We start from the raw sequence: 20,287 nt of genomic DNA, 5'->3' as shown, positions 1-20,287 counted from the left end.
TGTGGGAAAGTCGAATGCACGACCCAAACATAGAGTAACATTAGTTACTCCGACCCAGTCCCGAGTTGCCTGTGGCAGTTTGGAATATTATAGATTATCATTGCCTGCTAATTATAAGCTGGGTTAACCCACGACCACATGCGTGGTGTAGCAAGTGTTTTTACCACTACACCAGGCTGCCTGTTTGTATTTTTTTTTTACATAATCACCCGACTGTTCTTGTAACGATAAAGTGGTTGATCTTGGTCATTATTGTCTGGTCCACGGTTACCACTGTAAGGCTTTTTCGAATGTTTGTTTGCATTCCTGTAAACATCATTTTGTTGTGGCATTGATTGAACACATCTTGGGTTCATATTATCACTAAAAGTATTAAACTTTTTTAGTTAAATAAAGTAAACTTTAAAGTAGTATAAATTGTTTTATACTAAGACAGCCTCAAATTTTCTAACTTTAGTTTTTATTTGTTAATTTTGTTGGTAAAATCTATCTTCAGTGTAGTAAGTGGAATAATTGCTACACTACATGAGGTCTAGGTTCAATCCCCTTGGCTCCCATGTTGAAGCACCTTTTAGTGAGCCGCTCTAAACGGTATAATTCCTGCTGAGCAAGCACTAAATCAGCAGATTAATTATCGGCAATTATATTCAAGAAAATCCTAAACTGGCAATGGAAACTCGTGACTGGGTCAGAATAACTAATGTTACTCTATGTTTAGGTTGTGAGCTCGACCTTCCCACATTAAAGCTAAAGATATATAAAAAAAATACAAATACAGCTAAATATTACAAGTTATAAATATAAAAATAGGCCTAGTTGTCTCGATATTATTTTAAAAAATACTTACGGTAAATTATGATTGAAAAACGCGTTGATTTTTGACTGTGGCATTATAAAAAAGCAAGTACAATATGTTATTACAAGTTTCTAAATAAAAATTAAATTATAATCAAGATAAATGCCGAAATTCAACAAAAAACGTTAAAATTTGAAAATTCAAAACGTAAAAGATCAAATGGACGACTTTTAACGATTTGTCGTCTGCCATGTTGTTGTTTTGCATGAGTAAACCTATAAACATTTTATTTATCCTCGGCTAAGTACACTACCCTGTAAAATTTAAAGCACTTAGCTTTTTTCAGGCCTAATGCTAGCAATAAATTACATAACAGTTTAATGGTAATTTGTAAACTAAGTATTTAAACTTGGTTTTAATTACCTAAGCAGGTATAATGCAATATTTTCACTGTCCTTAACATATCAACTACCCTTCACACGTAATATAAACCTTTTAATATATATTTTTACACCAAATAACATGAATGTTACTGTTTTATTTATATAAAAGCTTCCAGTTACAGAAAATGATAGATAGTTTACATAATTTTACAGAACCAATTAAAAAACAAAAGTTATGCAACATATGTACTTAAATGTCAAACCATATCAAACATAAATCTACAGTTACATTAAACAAACTTTAAAACAAATACCCAACTATTTTTAAACCCCTATTTACGTAACTTTAGTTTAATTTTGTTAGTGTGATTTGACATATTAAATTAATAAGAATATAAACAATGAATACAAAACAATGTTACAGCCACCTGACAACAATACTTTTATATTAGGCACAAGTTAATATTGATCAACTCTACTTAAGTTGCAATATAGTTTTAAAAAGGATTAAAAAAATAAATCAAGCAACTATTAATAAGGCAAACTATTAGATTATTTTACAGAAAAAACACAAGGCATTTATCGATTTAAAGTTCATATTAATAATGCAATATTCAGATATTAGATATTAATAAGCAAAATTCGCTGTTTGGAACAGAAAAACAATTATTAAATGTGAACAACATTAATAAAAATTAACATATTTAAACAAGTATAGGTCTTATATACAGATTACCATATTTTGTGTATATATTGCCAAATATTCAAATTTTACACATTCCAAATTATATTATATATAGTTTGGTTTGTATACAATTAAATTTCAATAACACCATTTATAAAAAACTTTTAAAAAAGAAAACGAGTTAAAAAACTGAAAAATAGCACAAACTTATTGCAGCCATTATTTTTAAATAAGAACCGAGTAATACTAACTCTTGGGCAACCAAATAATACAAAAATTAGGTGCAAAAATATTCATAATAAAGCATTTCTTTCGGTAAACAAATTATAAAAGTAAATTCAGAACATAAAGTGCAATATATAGACATTGAAGTAACAAAAAAGTTCCTTTATTTTAATGTTGTTGAATTCTGGGTTTAATGTCCTTTTGGTAGTTGAAGATCATACCTAAAAAAGATTTGTATATAGAGAAAGTAGAAAAAACAAAATGTAAATATTTACGTTTGCTAATAGTACAATATTTTTTTAATTTTGTTTTTAAAGGGGTACCCAGAAAAGTTATATTTACAAATTGTAACATTAACATAGAGTTAGCCGCAGCAAGTTAAGGTGCAAAACTATACTAGTTATCCTTGATATGAAAATGCCACCTTCACAGGTTAAACATAGAGTAACAACCATTACCTGACCTAGTTTTAAGTTGCCTTTGACAGTTTGTGATAGTATAGATTATATTTGCCCAATAATTAAGCTGCTGGTTAAGTGTTGGCTGAGCAGGGGTTTATACCGTTTACAGTGCCTAACTTGTAAACCCTAGAGAGTAATAGCAGTGGATATCAAACCCCCTATGTAGTGTAGCAGGTGTTCCGACTACTACACCACACTGTCGGTTTTTACTTACCAGTTTGTGGACGGTTGGGTTAGGTTTAATGTGGACAAATCAATGTAAGCATTCCCCATCAAAACTTTTTCCGAAGATAAAAACCCTGAATGGTTTTTGACAATCGCTGTCAGTTTATTCTTGGTGACCTCTCTGAATGAAACCTCAAAAATCAACCTAAATATTATAAGTAAAAGTTAAAACATACGGCTAAGATAAAGTCGCTGCTATGTTAGATTAAAGTTAAAAGCTATTTTGTCAGATGACCACATTTTAATTGTTATAATATGGTCGTAACCTGCCAATTTATATTAATTTAAAGAGACATGAATTGGACATACATATTATATGTGTACATATACCACTAGGGTATATTATATGTAAAAAACATATTTTAATAAAAACTTTATATACTCAACTATTCTTCAATAAAAAGGGTAACTTTATGCGCTAAACAGACAATAATTTTTATCTTAAACCTAGCGAAGTTTTGAGTTATGACATTTTGTGATATTTTTTTTTGTATATATCTTTATCCTCTATGTGGGAAAGCGCGACTTAAACATAGAGTAACAACTGTTACTCCGACCCAGTTTCGAGTTGCCTTTAGCAGTTTGGGATATTATAGATTATAATTGCCGGATAATTATGCTGCTGATTTAGTGCTGGCTCAGCAGGAGTTTACACCGTTTATAGCGCCTTACTTAAGGATGCTATAGCATGAGAGCAGTGGGGATTAAACCCACGTCCTCATGGTGGTGAAGCAAGTGTTCTTACCACTTTACCACGCTGCCGGTTATATTGTTTCTGGTATCTACTTAATATTTTCAAAATTTCACTAAAGCAGCATTTACCTTTGTTCAAACTCTGGGTTGAGGTTATTTTTAATCACTTTAGTTTTCTTCTTGTTTCTGGGTTGTGAATCAACAAATAGTTTCACATAAGGATCAGAGGTATTGTTGTCTTCATCGCAGACTATCAAATCTCTGTTAATTTGATTTGTTTTAATAAATATTCGATTTTATAATGTATAGAAAAAATTAGAAGACCTTAAATTAAACAAGCTTTAATAACAATCCAAGTCAAAAATTTGATTTTCCTAAAAATAGGAAATATTTTTTCCGTTCTAACTAAAATTTAAATGCTTGCCATGGAAAAATTTGAAATTAAGTGACATTAAATTTAGCTGCCCAAAATACAAATAAACTACCAAATTTGATTTTTGGTTGCATTTTTTTGAACATTTTGTTGGTTACAAGTAACTTGCTTGGGAAAGTGTGGTCGCAACAACAATTGTAAACTACAAACAGCAGTTTTTAACTTTAAGGACTATGAATTAGGTATACATTGATTTGTCCATCAAGCTTTATTACATGTAAATATACAGGTTTCCAGCTAAAGTATTCAATAATTTATTTTGCTGGGACTGTAAACCTACTGGCATCGTGGTGTAGTGGCCTTGAGTAATAAACAGTACGAACTCCTGCTGAGCCAGCACTTAATCAGCAGCATAATTAACGGGAAATTATAATCAATAATATCCCAAACTGCTAAAGGCAACTCGAAACTGGGTCGGAGTAACAGTTGTTACTCTATGTTTAAGTCGCGCATTCAACTTTCCCACATCGAGAATAAAGATATATACAAAAAAAAAACTAACATTTAAATTACAATTTATTATATTAGTATCTTACTCCAAGATACTTTGTTAGCACTAAAAAAATGTATTAGAAATTTAGCATAACATTGACAAAAAAGGTTAGATCAAAGTTCAACTTACTCAGCTTTATTAACAATAACAGACAGATGATTGCTGACATATTGTATTGTTAGTTTAAGTTTTCCCAATCCATTTCCTTTATTGTTATTGTTAGCTATTGGTGCAGCTCCATTTCTAGTTAACAAAACAAAAAAATGTACTTAACAAATTGACTATATTATTTTTAAATTTAATTATATTTATCCTCAAAAAGGCAAGGTCGACTGCACAACCTAAACGTAGAGTACATCAGTTACCCCGACCTAGTCTTAAGTTGCTATTGGTAGTTTGGGATATCATAGATTATAGTTCCAGATAATTAAATTGCTGATTAAGAATTGGCTCAGCAGGAGCTTATACCTATTATAGCATCTTACTCAAGGGTGCTACATGAGATCAGTGGGGATTGAACACAAAACCTTATGTGTGGTGTAGCAAGTGTTCTTACCACTACACCACATGGCCAGTTTTGCATATTGATTACAAATGGTGTAAAATAAAAAAAACTTTTTTGAAGTTTATTATTTTTTAACTAAATTAAAGGTTTCACTAACTTTGCATTTAATCTGTTTCTGAGATTATGAATCGCTCCCACATTGGAAATATCAGAGGAACTACTTTCAGTTCGAGATAAAGATTCTTTTCCTATTGAAAGATTTAAGTTATTTGGGTCAGATGCATTTCCTTCTATTAAAATATTCAAATAAATGGTCATTTAAAGAAGTCTTTGGCGTAAGAATTTAATTGTGAAAAAGTGAAATATTTCAAAAATTACTTGTAAAATATAAATTCATGGCAATAGTAATATATAATTAGTTTTAATTGAACTAGATTAGATTAGTATAAAATAGTATTATTAAATTAATAATATCTTTTTTTGATGCATATTTTTAATGCATTTTTTTGAATACAAAAATAGAAAATTGGTTATTTTTAATGGTTAAATAAAATAAACAATTAGAGTTTGTGCTATTATTAAGTCATTAATTAAGTATTTCAGAGTTAAAAAAATTAGGTTTTTGTGCAAAATTAAAAAAAAAATCATCTAAAAGTGCAAATTAAAACTTGATAATTACAATGTTATTCAAAAATCCACAGCACAAATGAATGTTAGTTTATAAATTTCGTATTGTTAGTTTATTATCTATTTAATCTTACCATAAAATGCCTTTAGTGATTTGTCCACTGTTATTACAAACAAATGTTAATAAAATAAAATGAAAATGAAAAGCTCTAAACTAAGTTGAATAAATAAGCATGAAAAAATGATAAGACTTTTAAATGACTTTTTATAGACGATATTAGCAAACTTTATATAAATAGATGTTAATTTTTTGAGAGCAATAACATGTATAAATGATTTTTAAGACGGCCTATCTAATAACTTCAAAAGAGTATGCATATTAAAAAAAATACTACCAAAAGTTTAAAACAAGAATTGATAAGCTAACACATAATTTAACACAAAAACTCAGTTAAGAAAGAAACTAACTGTTAATTTCTATGCATGTATAAAATCAAACAAAACTTGCTTTGGTAGCTAAAGTTAAAAAGTAAAAATAGTGCCTAAAAATAATAATTAATGTTAGATATTAAATCATAATTTAAAGAAGTTGTTTAACTAACCAAAGTCAATGTTGCCCGAGGAAATACTTGAAGTGTCTTCGTTTCTAGCTGAAACTTCTGGAAGCTCAGGCACTAAAAATTAAACAGTAAATACAATAATAAAACATTAATACTATAGTAACATGCACAATCCCTGCTGTTGCCTTTTTTTATATATATAAGTTATTCTCGATGTAGGAAGGTCGACTGCATGACCTAAACAACTGCTGATTAAGTATTGGCTCAGCAGAAGTTCATACCGTTTATAGTAACCCTTTATCTTCAGAGGCACTACAGCATGAGAGCAGTACGAATTGAACACACAACTGAAGTAGCGTAGCAAGTGTTTTTACCACTACACCATACTGCCGGTTACCACACCACACTGCCGTTTAGAGGTCCCGAGTTTGATTTCATCTTGTCCTATGCAACAGCCTTTTTAATAAGTCCATTTTCATAACTTAAGTTTACAAATTAACTAACAGACAAAATTAATTTGTTAAACAAACTAAGTTGGCCTATAAATAAATATAAAATTATCTTTCTTATTAATCCTAATTACTTAAACTTTTAAGTTTTGATTTTTGTGTTAACTGTTTGGTAGGAGATGTGACCAAGATTAGCCATAGTGTTTTTTAAAGTTACAACTTACATTTAAATTACTTACTTGTTTTTGGCGATGAATCCATAGATTCAGGAGTGCTAGCAGGTTTCTTTTCACTTGTAGTTACTCTAATGTGAGAGTGGGCGTGCTTGTTATCTGTCTTCTCCTTAGGTACCAACATCTAAAATGAAAAAGGCAGAAAATTTATTAATTATTTCCATACCAAGCATAGTTTGAGTCAGATGCAGTTTTTTAAATAAAAATTATTCGGAAAAAATTTTATTTATTTTTTTATTTTAAGGTCCTGGGTTTAGTTCCAATTTGTGCCACATTTTAATTTGTTTTTTCTTTAAAAATTTAATCAGCAATTTAGAAAAGCAAACAATATCCCAGAGTTAACAAAATACATTACTGACTAAGTTAACTTGAACATTTATAAGTTATTAAAGTTATTCAATAACTAAGCTGTTTACACACTTTGGGTGAAAAAATGCAATTACTAAAACAAACTGTTTTTATCCAGTTTTAATACAACTTAAATTTAAATGTAATTTACCCTTAAAGTAAGCCTCAAATTTAGAACAGATTTGATTCCCGATGCTTTCAATGAAAAAGGTTCATCTTTGCACATGTTATCACATTTCATTAAACTTTTAACTGAGAACTTTAACACACCGAGGCAGCCATTTTGTTGTTTATCCTCAATCTGGAAAAATAAAATGTAGAAAAATAAAATTTTATCAAAATTTTTTATTTGGAAATAAAAATTTTTATGGTGTAAAAATTTGATTTTTAATTTGAGTATATTAATAAATATCAAGTACTAAGTTTTAATCAAAAAAGAATAATTTTTTGGTTAATAAACAAATCAAAATAAAAAAATAAAACAAAAAAAAATAAAAGACGACAGTGGTTATTTTTAAATAAAAATCTAACCACAGCAAACAAAGTAAAAAGAAATAATAAGTAAAGTAACCAAAAACATAAAAATTAGAAATAAAACTGAAAGGTTATTTAGGTCACGTATGACAAAACAACATGGCGTTTGCCGTAGAAGAGAATTTTCTCGACTATAAACTGTAGGTGATAACTTTCTCGCACCATAATCCAGATGAGAGAATTTAGGAAAGCCGTAATGTAATTATGTTTTGTCTAGAACCGGACAACATATGTGATCCGATTATTATACTAAAGCCTATAAACTAATTTTTAAATGCCACTTTAAGATGGGTAAAATAAACTATTTCAAGAGTTTAGATCCTATTAGCAACAACTTTGTCTAAAAAAAACTTAACTACCATAACTATGGCACTTAAAAATGTTCTTAAATTGAAATGACTTTTTTTTTTGGCAAACACAAAGCAAAAACATGCAAAGTGGTAAACTACTTTGAAACAAAACAGATTTCAGAATTAAAAAAAGGTTTATAATCTACTTTTAGCCCATCTTAGTACAAACTTTGATATATAGCAATACTCTAGTTAAATTTTGCTTGAAACCAACAAATGCAAAACATTTACACAGACAACAGTTAGGTAAAAATCAATTTTCAAAAATTTTGAAATCAATTTTTTCGCAAACATTTTTTTAATACCCCGTTATCTAAAACATTACAGGAGGCATGACGATATTTCATTGGTTGACGATTTTTTCTATTTAAAACACGCCGCACGGTGGCAGCAGGGTGCAACATATTTTCAATCGAGTAGCTATGGCGACGGTCGACCACCTGAGTCAAAACTTTTACTTTTTTTAATTTGTCCTCGCTTTTAAAACGAAATCAATTTTTATCTTTTATTAATCTTAAGATGTGATTCTCAGTTTGGTATTTTATCAAGTTAAATTAATTATACAGAATACATTAAAAAGACAATTTTACAGCATTATTTTTAAAAAATATTTTTTTTTTAAATATTTAAAATAAAAAGAATTGTTCACAGTCCAATCAAAAAAAAAATGTAAAAAAAGCTTAAAAAGGAAAAGAAAATATGCTCCCAATTTTAGGCAATTTATTTAAACTAAAATTTTATTTGTGGTATTAATTTATGTGCATATATACAACCTTTTTCTAAAAATCTGCTCAAACAAACTGTTATTGTCCAATGAAAAAAACATAAATTATGCCTAGATAAAATTACCTCAAAAAAGATTTGGTCAGAGATTGGATTGGTTAGAAGAACTTTAAAGTTTTCCTCCCAGACAGGGTTGTTTGTATGCAATATCGTCTGATCAAAAAATTTAATTATTTTAAAAATATTTTCATTTTAGGAATTGAATGCATATTCTTAAGTAGATATTATTATTTATAACCGACAGCGTGGTGTAGTTGTGAAAACACTTGGCTTTACTAGATGAGGTACTGGGTTTGATCCCCACTGCTCTCAAGCTGTAGCGCCCTCGAGTAAGGCACTATAAACGGTATGAACTTCTGCTGAACCAACACTTAATCAGCAGTTTAATTATAATCTAAAATATTCCAAACCGCCAAAGCCAACTTATGACTGGGTTAATTTAACAAATGTTACTCTTGTTAAGCTCGTGAAGTCAATCTTTTCATACAAAAAAGTAGCCTACAATAATAATAATTTTACAGATCAAACTATGATATTGTTATAACCACTAAGTAATGTTTAAAGTCAAAATATATTTACACGATTAGGAACTAAGTGTAAGGTAATAAAAAGATCAAGATAAAATTACTTGAGTCTTCAAGGTCTCCATATCTTTTCCCACAACATTCATTTTCAAAGCTGGTGAAGGATCAAAATTGTCTTGTTCATTGTCCTATAATAAATATATTAACAATTAAATTGCTAACACAATATTTTTTATATTAGGAACTAATTTCAAAACCAACAAAATGTTAAAATAAATTCCACAATGTTATAATAATGGTCAAACTAAAAACTACGTACCCATGACACATATCAATAATAATAGAAAAAATGATATTTTTTAACTTTAGCTCATATTAAAACAACATTCTAATTTAAAGTATATTTAAAGGTTTAAGAGCAACAACATTACAGGTAAATATTGGGCACTGTCTGCATAAATATTCAACATGGCCGCATGAGAAGAGTGTTTTTCCGCAGAATGATCCATCGCCTAAAAAAGAATTTAAAAATCAAGTTAAAAATATTTAAATAACAACTTTAACCAAAATACTAAATTGCAATTGCAAAATTATTATGCACCACAAATGGTAGTTTTGTAACAAGTAGATTAATAAACACAAACCTGAGTTATATCCTGAGGGTCTGATGATAGTTCGTACCATTCAATCTTGACATGAATTGAACCTTGAGTCACTTCAGATAGCTTAATCCACTATCAAACATAAAGTTTAATGTTAATTACGACGATTTTTTAAAATAAATATAATATAGTAAGTAGAATTTACCCTTTAAAATAAAATAGTAGAAATAAGAGATTGGTTTTGTATTTTTAAATACCTTTTTTTTTGATATTTATAGTAAAGGAAATGTCAATTCAAATATTTCTTGCAAAACTGTGCAATTTTCTTTTTATTAGACAAGTATACTAAATTTTTATTTATAAATAGATCAAATTTTTTTAATAAATTAAAATTTTAAATAATTTTTTTTTTCAAAATTTTGAAGTTTATATTTTTCTTAAACCTAAAAAAGGCAAATATTTAAAATATTTTTAATATTGCACTTAGTTTAAATCCAGTGAGCAAAGTTTTAAATTACCTCATCAATCACACCATGGTCATAAACAGCTTGCACTGGTATAGAGGCACTAAACCATAAACATAAAATAATTTGTATTAGATGATAAAATTATATACCTGTTAATAATGCTATAGTTATAATAAATAAAGAAATTTAATGTTTAAAAAATAATTCTGTATATAGAAAAGTAATATTTATGTATTTAAAAGTATATAACAATTTAATATGCCTATAAAATAAAGAATTTTAAATCTAACTCTTTAAAATTTATAAATAAGTAGACATAGATTCTTTCAAAAATGTTTTTACTTTAAATTTAACAATACACCCTTCCGCTTCAAAAATAAAAACATTTTCTTACTAAACAAAGTTACTTACCTTGACTAAACAAAATATTTTAACAACACTTAGCCTACAATGCCTTCTTTACCTTCCTAGATCGTCTGCTTTATTCAAAGCACCATCATCGTCAAACAAGGCAAGATGTATGTTGGTCGAATGGACATCGTTTACAATCACATCAAATGATTCATTCCAGACTGGGTTAACGCAATGGTTGATAATCTTTGTTTGGTATTTACTGGTGTGTCCAACTAAAAATAAAACTTTAAAAATATTTAAGGGTTCAAAATTATAAACTTTTTAAAGATTTTTTTTTGTAATTTAAATTTAAAATGTTTTTTTTTTTGTTTTAAATTTATGTTTTGTAGCTTAAAAAGGTAAATTTTATTTGGTTTCAAGTACGTATATAAATGAATATAATATAACTTTTTTAACTAAAGTGTAACAAACTAGAAAATTAGAAACTGAATTTTGGTTTATAAAGTAGTGTGATATTATAATCGATAAACTTTAATTAGAATTTGCTGTTAAAATTAAGCTAATTTAATTGTTAATTTAGTTCACCCTTTGCTACAAACAGCAAAAAGCATATTAATAAATTTAAAATCAAAGTTATATCAAAAAGTTTGAATTAAATAGAATTTAAATAATTTTAAAGGTAATCATGCAAATTTAAAAATTTTGCTAATTCCTAAAAATCGAAATATTATTCAAAATTATTCAGAACAAATCATTAATCAGAAATTATTTTTACAAAACAAAAAAGTAAAAATACATTTTTTAAATAATAACAAATCAAAACATTGATAATATATAAAGAAAAAACGCTGACAAATTTTCCCTATTTTTTGTTATATAAACAGTAAACAATTAATATCCGACAATACAATATGTGGTTTTATTATGATTTTACACATATTAATAACAAACAAATTAAGCCAAAAGTTGACTATGTTAATAAAAGTTCGTGTGTTTAATTAATTCAACTTAACTTTAGAAAATTACATTGTACTTTTGCATTTAAGTTTGGTATTGATAAATTTAAAGTAAATTAGAAATGTGATATATATAAAATGAAGCCTAATAGATATTATATGTATGTATATATCTGTGTGTCAAATGCCTTTTAAAAATGACTAAAAAATACAAAACGGCATTTAACTAAATTGTACTAGATATACAACTCTTAGTTGGGTATAAATATGCAAAAAATTAAATAGCAAAATATATACCTTTTCTATTGTGTGTAAAACTGTGAATTAAGTAACTCCATGCAAATTATTGTTTAACCTTACCTCTAAACTTAATTCCAGCTACAGTTTAAAGCCAGAATTTAATTGAAACAAATCTTTACTACAGTTAACTTTAATTGTAATCATAAATTAAGGCAATTAAGTATGTAGCACCAACTTGCAAAAAGCTATTCAAAAATGTAGCAAATATGATTGCAATAACTAAATTAGAGAAACGCATATTATTTTAAACACCAAATAAGCAAGTTAAATTCAAACAAGCATTTGAGTATAATTTAGTGTTATTTATTTTGTTTTGTTTTGCCCTATGGCACATTAATTGTAAGTCCCATATACTTACTTTTTTATAAATAAACAAAAAAATGTTCAAAATAGTGCCCTTAAAATATTTTTGTTTTAGTTATTTTGTTAATAGAAGAAAATTTGAATTTAAAGACTTACATTTTTCTAAAACTTGGTAAAAATTTTAACTTGTTATATTTTTAGTCGATTATAAAAAAAAATTATTTAATTCAAAATGTTATAAAATAAAAATTCTAGCTATTACCTAAATCACAAGTAGTGTTAGTTTATCAACATAATCAAATCTTATGTAAAAATCTTTTTAATTTTTAGATTTATTCGTAACATTAATTTTCAGCCAATTTTTTTACCACCAAACATAATTAAGCAAGAAAGCAATTTTATCATTACATTCAAATCTCAAACCTCTATCAGAAGGCTCCCCAAATGAAGGTACTTTTAATAAACAGATTATATTAAAATAGCATACGGATATATATTATGTAGTATGGATAATTTCTAATAAAATAAATATATACCAGCAAATACATAGGCTACTTAATATTAAATCTGTTAAAATAAAAAAAGTAAACCAAAAAAAAGAAAAAATCTGTAAATTGTCTTAATACTTTTCCACACTGTTAAAACTTAAAAAAATTCGCCCAGAAATTAACTCAAATTTTTAAAATTTAAGAGTAGTAGTTGGTACCTTTATTAAAGGGTAATAACAGCATTAAAATAGGAAACCTATTTTTTTAAATAAGAAGAAATTAAAATACCTTTGACAGTGACATAAGGGTCACTACCTCCTCCTATTTTTCCAAATAATTTCCGATCTTTTTCCTCCAGATTCCGAGCCTCTATAATATGAATCCGAATCACACCCTAAAATATATAACACAAATAAAAATGTTTAGCAAATATCGATGTTAAGAAATTATTAAAATATGAATATGCCCCCAATATATAAAAAAGGTTTTTTTTTAAACATATGTTATAAAAAAATGTATAATTATTAAATATCAGTACTATGTATTTTTTTTTCAATTTATTTTTTTTAAATATTTAAACTCACTTTTTTGGATATTATAAAATTTTAAGATAAAATTAATATAAATACTATTTAAATTTTTTTTTAAATTAGTTAAAAAATATTGAGTAACTAATTAAAACATAATTTAATATAATAACAGCATTTATATGTAGACTGTTAAATCAAAACAATTAATGATAATATTTTTTTATCATAATAAATTATAGTTAGTATAGAGCATCTATTAATTAATTGCGTATTTACAATCGATCTTATATTCTATACGACCGTTTATTGCGCAAAAGGAAATACGAAATCCTATTCAATACTGCCTTAGCATAAGCAGTAAAAGAACATTGCAGACATTGTTGTATACAGCAGAACAAGGATCAATAGCATTTGACTTCCTTTTATTAATCACATAATTGATAGGTTTAACTATAGACTTTTATATATTATATTGTATGGCTGTGTTATGACAGTTAGCCTTATTATTCACATAAAAAAGAATGGGTCTATGTAAAAAACAATCAAATTTTTGTTGGCATTTTATAATGCCAAAGTAAAGTGTATAAACGTCTATACTTTTATGCATTATGAATTTTAGAGTTTTAAGTGCTTTTTGCTATAACTAAAGTTTTATACAATAAAACTAATAAAAAAAAACATAAACTATAAACTTTAATAGCCTAACAAGTAGGGATGGGCTGAAATTCAAATTACTCGGATTCGACGAGCCCGAGTATTTTGTCGCGATACTCGGCCGAGTCCGAGTACTCGGTTATGACGTCATTTAAACGTATACAACTGTTCATTAGAATCTTTCCCGCATAATTTTAAACTGCAAAATTTGCCAAAAAACACGTATTTATGGATTATAAATGTGTTTAACGTTGGCAAAACTACTAACCGCTAATAGCAATATCATTTTAAGTCTAAACAAAAATGTAAAAGTCTCAAATTTATTATGCGTTAAATTTTACTATGTAAAAAGTGTATTTGTTGCGCAATCGTTGCTTAAATAACGTGATAAATTGAGAGTAGATTATAATTTATTAGAAAAAGGCAAACCTCGTGTTTTTTTATGTTTAGTAAATCGTATACGATCTTAAATGACAAATTATCACTCGGCGTCCGAGTACTAAAAAATGCTCGACGAGCACGAGTATTAAAATGTTCTTAATACTCGGGCCGATTACTCGGACTCGGATTCGATTGGCCCATCCCTACTAACAAGGTAAGAACTAGTTTTTTATAAGCCCACCGAAAAATTGTTTTATTTTTATTCTTTTTACTGTTATTACTGCAAATTGAATTTATTGTTAAAAATTGAATTTATTGTTATTTTTTTTAAAAAAAGCACTTATTCAAAATAAATTCAGGGTAAGAATAAAATCCTTTCTAAAATAAATTAGTAACTGTTTATGGGAAATCACTAAAACATTCAAAATAACAAACAAAAAAATTTTAACTTTTGATATCATTTTAAATTTACTTACCAAGGGTAGTGGAAATCTAAGTCTGCTAATATCCAGATCAGTACAAAGTGGAAGAATATATTTCTCTGGCAACACCATTATACCACAAATACTATCTGTCACTGCACCTCTTAATAAACTATCAAACCCCGGCAGATCAAACAGATTTGCCAGGTTGGTTAAATTGAAATCGATACTCTGAAATAATATTTTAATTATTGTAATAATATAATTGTTTAAATATATATAGAATAGGCTTTTAAATTCAGGTAGGCCATTAATATATGGAAAATTAATACGGTAAGTTGTAAAGTTAACTTTAAATTATTAACTACAATAATAAAAGTGTTTAGTATTTATAAAATATTAACAATTTTGGAACTGTATCAATGCTTTTAACAGTAGTGGTAAGTAGTGGTAAAAACACTTGCTACACCACCCACTGCTCTTATGCTATAGCGCCCTTAAGTAAGGCGCTATAAACGGTATAAACTCCTGCTGAGCCAGCACTTAATCAGCAGCATAATTACCTGGCAATTATAATCTATAATATTCCAAACTGTCAAAGGCAACTCGAGGCTGGGTCGAGGTAACTGATGTTATTCTATGTTTAAGTCGCGCATTCGACTTTCCCACATCAAGGATAAAGATATATAAAAAAAAAGATATTATTTTTGTTTAAAAATGGTAGTTTAAATCACATTTTATTTGTTACTACCTGCTTAAAATTAATTATCAGCACTCTATAAACAAACATAACGAAGCTAATTAATAACACAATTCAATTAATTATTACAAATATGAGTCATATATATTTTTTTAATTACCGGTCTATGGACAAACGATACAGATACAGCACCAACAATCGGCATTTTCTCTAACAGGGGATGAAATTCCAATCTTAGCAACCCCCTAATTTTTAAGTCACTGATACCAGCTCTTAGTCTGTTGACTGATACTCCAAACTTGCAATCACTGTCATACCTATAAAAAAAATAGACCATTTGTAAAAAAGAATAAAAAAATTGTGTGTGTAAATCTTATTGAAATTTAAGGTAATAGGTTTTAGCTGCTAAGTAAAATTCATGAATAAAATGCATAGCACCAACTTACTTTTGCCTTCTTTTTTAATTAAACAAATAAAATAGCACAGTCACAAAGTGCCCACAGAATAATATTTTCCAACAAAATGCACACACAAATATAATGGCAAGATCACTAAGCATTTTAAGACTTAGATTTTATAACAAAAACACTTGGCAATCAAACTGTTAAAAAAAATTTGTTTTCTTACACAATCTGTAAATCCATGACTATTTCATTTCTTCTTGTCAGCGAGTTGCTGTAGACTTTGACACCTGCCACACGAGGCGCTCTATCACCCAGATCGACGTCAGTGAACACAAATCCACTTAATAGACTGGAAGAATTTTGAATCGATTTTTGAACCTAAAATAATTTGAAAAATATTATTTTTTTTTATATTAAAAGAAAACATTTTTATTAAAATTGTTCTTAACTTTAGCTTAAAGTAAAAATCAAAGCATTAATAAAAAAGGCCTTATTAAGACTACCATTCAAAATATTCAAAATTATGTTTTAAATTATCAAAATATATTAAACTTAAACTTTGTTAAAAGTACTAATTGCACTTTTACAATATTTTGTGTGTTGTTTAAAAAGTTTTTTTTGTATTTTTACCTGGTTTGTAAACATTTTTTTCACATATATTCCAATGTAAGGCCATAGTTGTTGCGTTATTTTATTCATCCATTCAGCTTTTTCAATATCAGGAAAATAAATCTAAACCAAAAATAGAGATAAATTGAAAAATGTTTATCTATTAATTGTCGAGTTATACAGGCTATACATACAATTTTAAAATTACAACAACAAATACAAAAATTGTAAATCGCAGAATATTTAAAAATAAACTTGTAAAAAGTGTCAAATATACTACCCAAGTAATTTTAAAAATACATTATTTTATTAAATTACAAATTTTAAACATGCCAATACAATTAAATTAAATTATTTTTAACTGAAGTTACCATTTTTTATAGAGGCAATTCAAAATGGTTTATAATAAATCATACAAGAAATGAACTTAGTTTAACACTTTATAAATTAATCACAAAACTTATAGAGTTGACATTTTACATCAATTCTATTACATAATTATATTCTAAATCACATTTAGACAACACTGGTCTACTAATCAAGCATAGAATTACAAGAAGTTTACATGATTTTTCGAACATTGTCATTTAACTGAATTGAACCAAAAAATTTAAATATAAAAACGCACACTTCAATTTTAAAACTGAACTAAAAATTTATTATATTTCATAGAAACTTTAAACAAATTAAAATTACTCGGAATTAAAGTGTATTACTAAAGATAATACCTGACAAAATGAATCAGAAATCTATATGATATAATTTAGTTATATATTAAAAAAATTGTACGAATATAAAATAATAAACAGCATAAATTTGTTAGGTCTTAAAACTTATTGTAAGAATAATAGAGCATTTTCCCAACATATAAGAAACAAACAGGTTTTAGGCTTGACATTAGTAAATAACCATTATGTCTAACTTAACATTTAAAAGAGTTGGTATTTAAAAAGATGTATACACATAGTTACTTGTTATTTCATTTTTTGTTTTTTATTCTTTCTTTTACCGACAAAAGTTATAAAACAAATTTATTTATTGTTTACCCAAGATGGCAGCCTTCTTCCGTTAGTGCGGTAAATATCTCTTAATGTGTCCATAAATTTCTTCGGATCGTCCGCATTATGTTTTAACACCTATAAATTAAAATTAAGTTATTAAATTAGTAAATTTTATAAAAATTAAAAAATTAAAATTGTTACTTTTATTTTTTCAGGCTTATAAGTGGGATGGCAAAAAACAATATTTTTTGTTTTAAATATGTGTGTAAAATATATTTTAATAGTTTCTGTGCAAAATTAATAAAAATAACTTACTTGTGAAATGACTCTTTTTCTACGTAATTTTTCTGATATAAACATCATTGTACAGACACCTGTTAAAAGGTTTCATTAATATAGCCCAAAAAATTAATTTAAAAAAAAAACTGTATAGGCCTATAAAAATGATAAAAACTGTTTTTTTTTATTTCGGTTTTTGGTTTTAATGACAGTAAATAATACAATAAATATTACAATAACGAAACAGGAAAAAATAAAAAAATCAATTTAATGATTTAAAACATATATACTATAAGTTTTAAGGTTTATATAAAGATTTTAAGTGTGTTATGGGATGGTCACCAAACCCAGTATAAATTAAATTAATATTAAAAGATAAAATGGCAACTCGAGACTGGGTCGGAGTAACTTATGTTACTCTATGTTTAAGTCGCGCATTCGACTTTCCCACATCGAGGATAAAGATATATATACAAAAAAAAAAAAATAAATAAATAAAATACATTTGAAAATGTACTGTTGGTACTTACCACAAAATATCCACAACAAACTGAACTCAAAGTACCCCATAAACCAAATAAATGCTGCAATACCAAATCTTAAACCTCCAACTTTTACAATATTTTGTGTGTTGTTTAATCTAAAAAAAACTTTTTTAATTACCATGATACTTCATATTTACATTTTTAAAATTCATGTGAACCAGTTGTTTAGTTTTTCAAGCAGTTTAAAATGGCCACTACTAAATAAAAATATAATTTACACTGCAAAAAAATAAACAAAACAGAGCAATTTAGAGTTGTTTTAAAGTTTTCTAATCCTGTAGGTAATTCCTTTTTTATTTAAGTCCATAATTTAACTATCAGACAATAGAGGTTATTTAATACCAAAAAAAAAAATATATATATATACATTAAAAAAAATGATTTACTTGGACATTAAAACTGATTGTACAATCTCTGAAACAGACGAAGGTTCATCCAAAGTAGCTTCCATTGCTCCATCCAAAACCTCCACACTTATTTTGTCCTCCAGCTTGTTGTCTATGTCAATCCCATCCGAAAGATCGTTAAACACTGGATCATCAGAAGACAGAGACCCCTTTATCGCAAACTCTTGTTTTGGTTCGCTTTCGCTTGGAAACCCTGAGTCTGTACGATTTTTTTCCATGAAAAAAATATCCTTATTTACATTTATTTAAAACTGCAATCTATAAAACCAAAAAAAAATTTTTTTAAATTTAAGTCAATCCATTTATATATCTTGACCTTAGAAAGTAGCATTAAAAGTATAACAAAATACTTTCTAATACTGAATTCTCTGAAAATTAACACAAACAATAAAGCCAATAACAAAAGTAAGATAACGTAAATTAATCCTAACGTCAATCTGTCAAGGTGACTTTAAAACAAATCTCATACAATTAACATATCGACAAATGCCAGTGGCCTAAACAGGATAACACTGTTGCAAGTCGTTTCTATGTATACTGTTTTGCGCAATTGGTATCAATCCAAACCCGCAAAAAATATTGAAAAAAAACAGACGTAACGTAAATGCAAAAGGTTATAAATGGATTAAAATTAGTCATACCCTAGACTAAAAATTATTTAATATTTAGCTAACCTAGCGCTTGTAAATTTAAATAAGGTTACACCAAATTCGTAAGCTCGTAATTGCCCGGTAATACAAAAATTTGCAACAGCTGCAACAAAAAAATAACAACACCTCGCTGACTAGCCGCCTACGCACTCTCTGCATTTTGCAATAACACATCGAGGATAAACTGATACTTGGTATCAAAACAAAGCATATAAAATCTAAGATTAATATAAATCCATTTATATTATTCAATTGGTCTAGTTTTGGAAAAATTAATGTTATTTATATTAAATTTAGGTAAAAAAAATATTTTAAATAACCGTGGAGGTCATACAGAAAATTGATGGAAACGGTAAAAATAGCAAGTTTTGTAAGAACTGTGATAGTAATTCTAAGTTTTGGTTTATTATGTTGTTTACAAAAAATCTGAAATCCAGCAACTCTATAAACGAATCATTAGTTTTTAATGACAAGTAACTTACGATTAGTATTTTTTGCACCAAACCGGCAGCATGGTGTAGTTATAAGAACACTTGCTACACCACCATGAGGTCATAAGTTTAATCCTCACTATTCTCGTGCAGTAGCGCCCTTGAGTAAGCCACTATAAACGGTATAAACTCCTACTGAGCCAGCACTTCATCAGCAGCATAATAACTGGGTAATTATGATCTAATATATTTTAAACTGCTAATTATAATCTAATAATACTTAAAGAGCAACTGGGTCGGGGTAACAATGTTACTCTATGTTTATGTTACACATTTGACCTTACCACATCAATGATAAAGATATATAAAAACAAATAAACAGTTAATCATATGTTTAAACATTTGTGTTTTGTTGCAACAGCAAAACTGTATATTTTTCTATTGATATATTATATTACATAAATTACTGCCAACACAAATTTATGTTTTAGCTGCCA

General features: G+C 27.3%; 1 protein-coding gene across 8 annotated transcripts; it reads right to left on the bottom strand.

Annotated features, from left to right (window-relative positions):
- Positions 1 to 1,314: 1,314 nt before the first annotated feature.
- Positions 1,315 to 18,963, bottom strand: LOC145742807 (extended synaptotagmin-2-like). Of its 8 annotated transcripts, none has more exons than XM_082560616.1 (27): positions 18,689 to 18,963; positions 18,288 to 18,397; positions 17,794 to 17,852; positions 17,524 to 17,613; positions 17,206 to 17,226; positions 16,499 to 16,600; positions 16,092 to 16,246; positions 15,625 to 15,781; positions 14,819 to 14,995; positions 13,066 to 13,171; positions 12,713 to 12,742; positions 10,840 to 11,002; positions 10,428 to 10,476; positions 9,952 to 10,041; positions 9,739 to 9,819; positions 9,412 to 9,495; positions 8,850 to 8,936; positions 8,306 to 8,440; positions 7,268 to 7,417; positions 6,775 to 6,892; positions 6,129 to 6,200; positions 5,661 to 5,687; positions 5,057 to 5,189; positions 4,524 to 4,637; positions 3,598 to 3,729; positions 2,765 to 2,920; positions 1,315 to 2,310 (listed from the first exon to the last, which is right to left on the bottom strand). In XM_082560616.1, the coding sequence occupies exons 1-27, from the start codon at positions 18,925 to 18,927 to the stop codon at positions 2,280 to 2,282; spliced, it is 2,868 nt and encodes a 955-aa protein (XP_082416742.1). In that variant the 5' UTR covers positions 18,928 to 18,963; the 3' UTR covers positions 1,315 to 2,279. The 8 variants fall into 8 exon arrangements, with proteins under 8 accessions (XP_082416742.1, XP_082416747.1, XP_082416744.1 ...); XM_082560621.1 differs by having other exon boundaries at positions 5,057 to 5,147; XM_082560618.1 differs by lacking the exon at positions 5,661 to 5,687.
- Between the last annotated feature and the right edge of the window lie 1,324 nt (positions 18,964 to 20,287).

The sequence above is a fragment of the Corella eumyota genome, chromosome 2 (assembly GCF_963082875.1).
Source record: "Corella eumyota chromosome 2, kaCorEumy4.1, whole genome shotgun sequence".
Lineage (NCBI taxonomy): Eukaryota > Metazoa > Chordata > Ascidiacea > Phlebobranchia > Corellidae > Corella > Corella eumyota.
Note: the sequence above shows the minus strand (reverse complement) of the source record. Positions and strands in the feature narration are given on the sequence as shown.

Bases quoted from the DNA above. Each gene is read 5' to 3' on its own strand.
- LOC145742807 (XM_082560616.1), bottom strand. From the start codon at position 18,927: ATGGAAAAAAATCGTACAGACTCAGGGTTTCCAAGCGAAAGCGAACCA. The intron at 4,638-5,056 runs GTTAGTGAAACC...TTTGTTAACTAG, and splicing joins AGAAACAGATTAAATGCAAA to AAATGGAGCTGCACCAATAG. The intron at 2,311-2,764 runs GTAAGTAAAAAC...AATCTTTTTTAG, and splicing joins ACCCAACCGTCCACAAACTG to GTATGATCTTCAACTACCAA.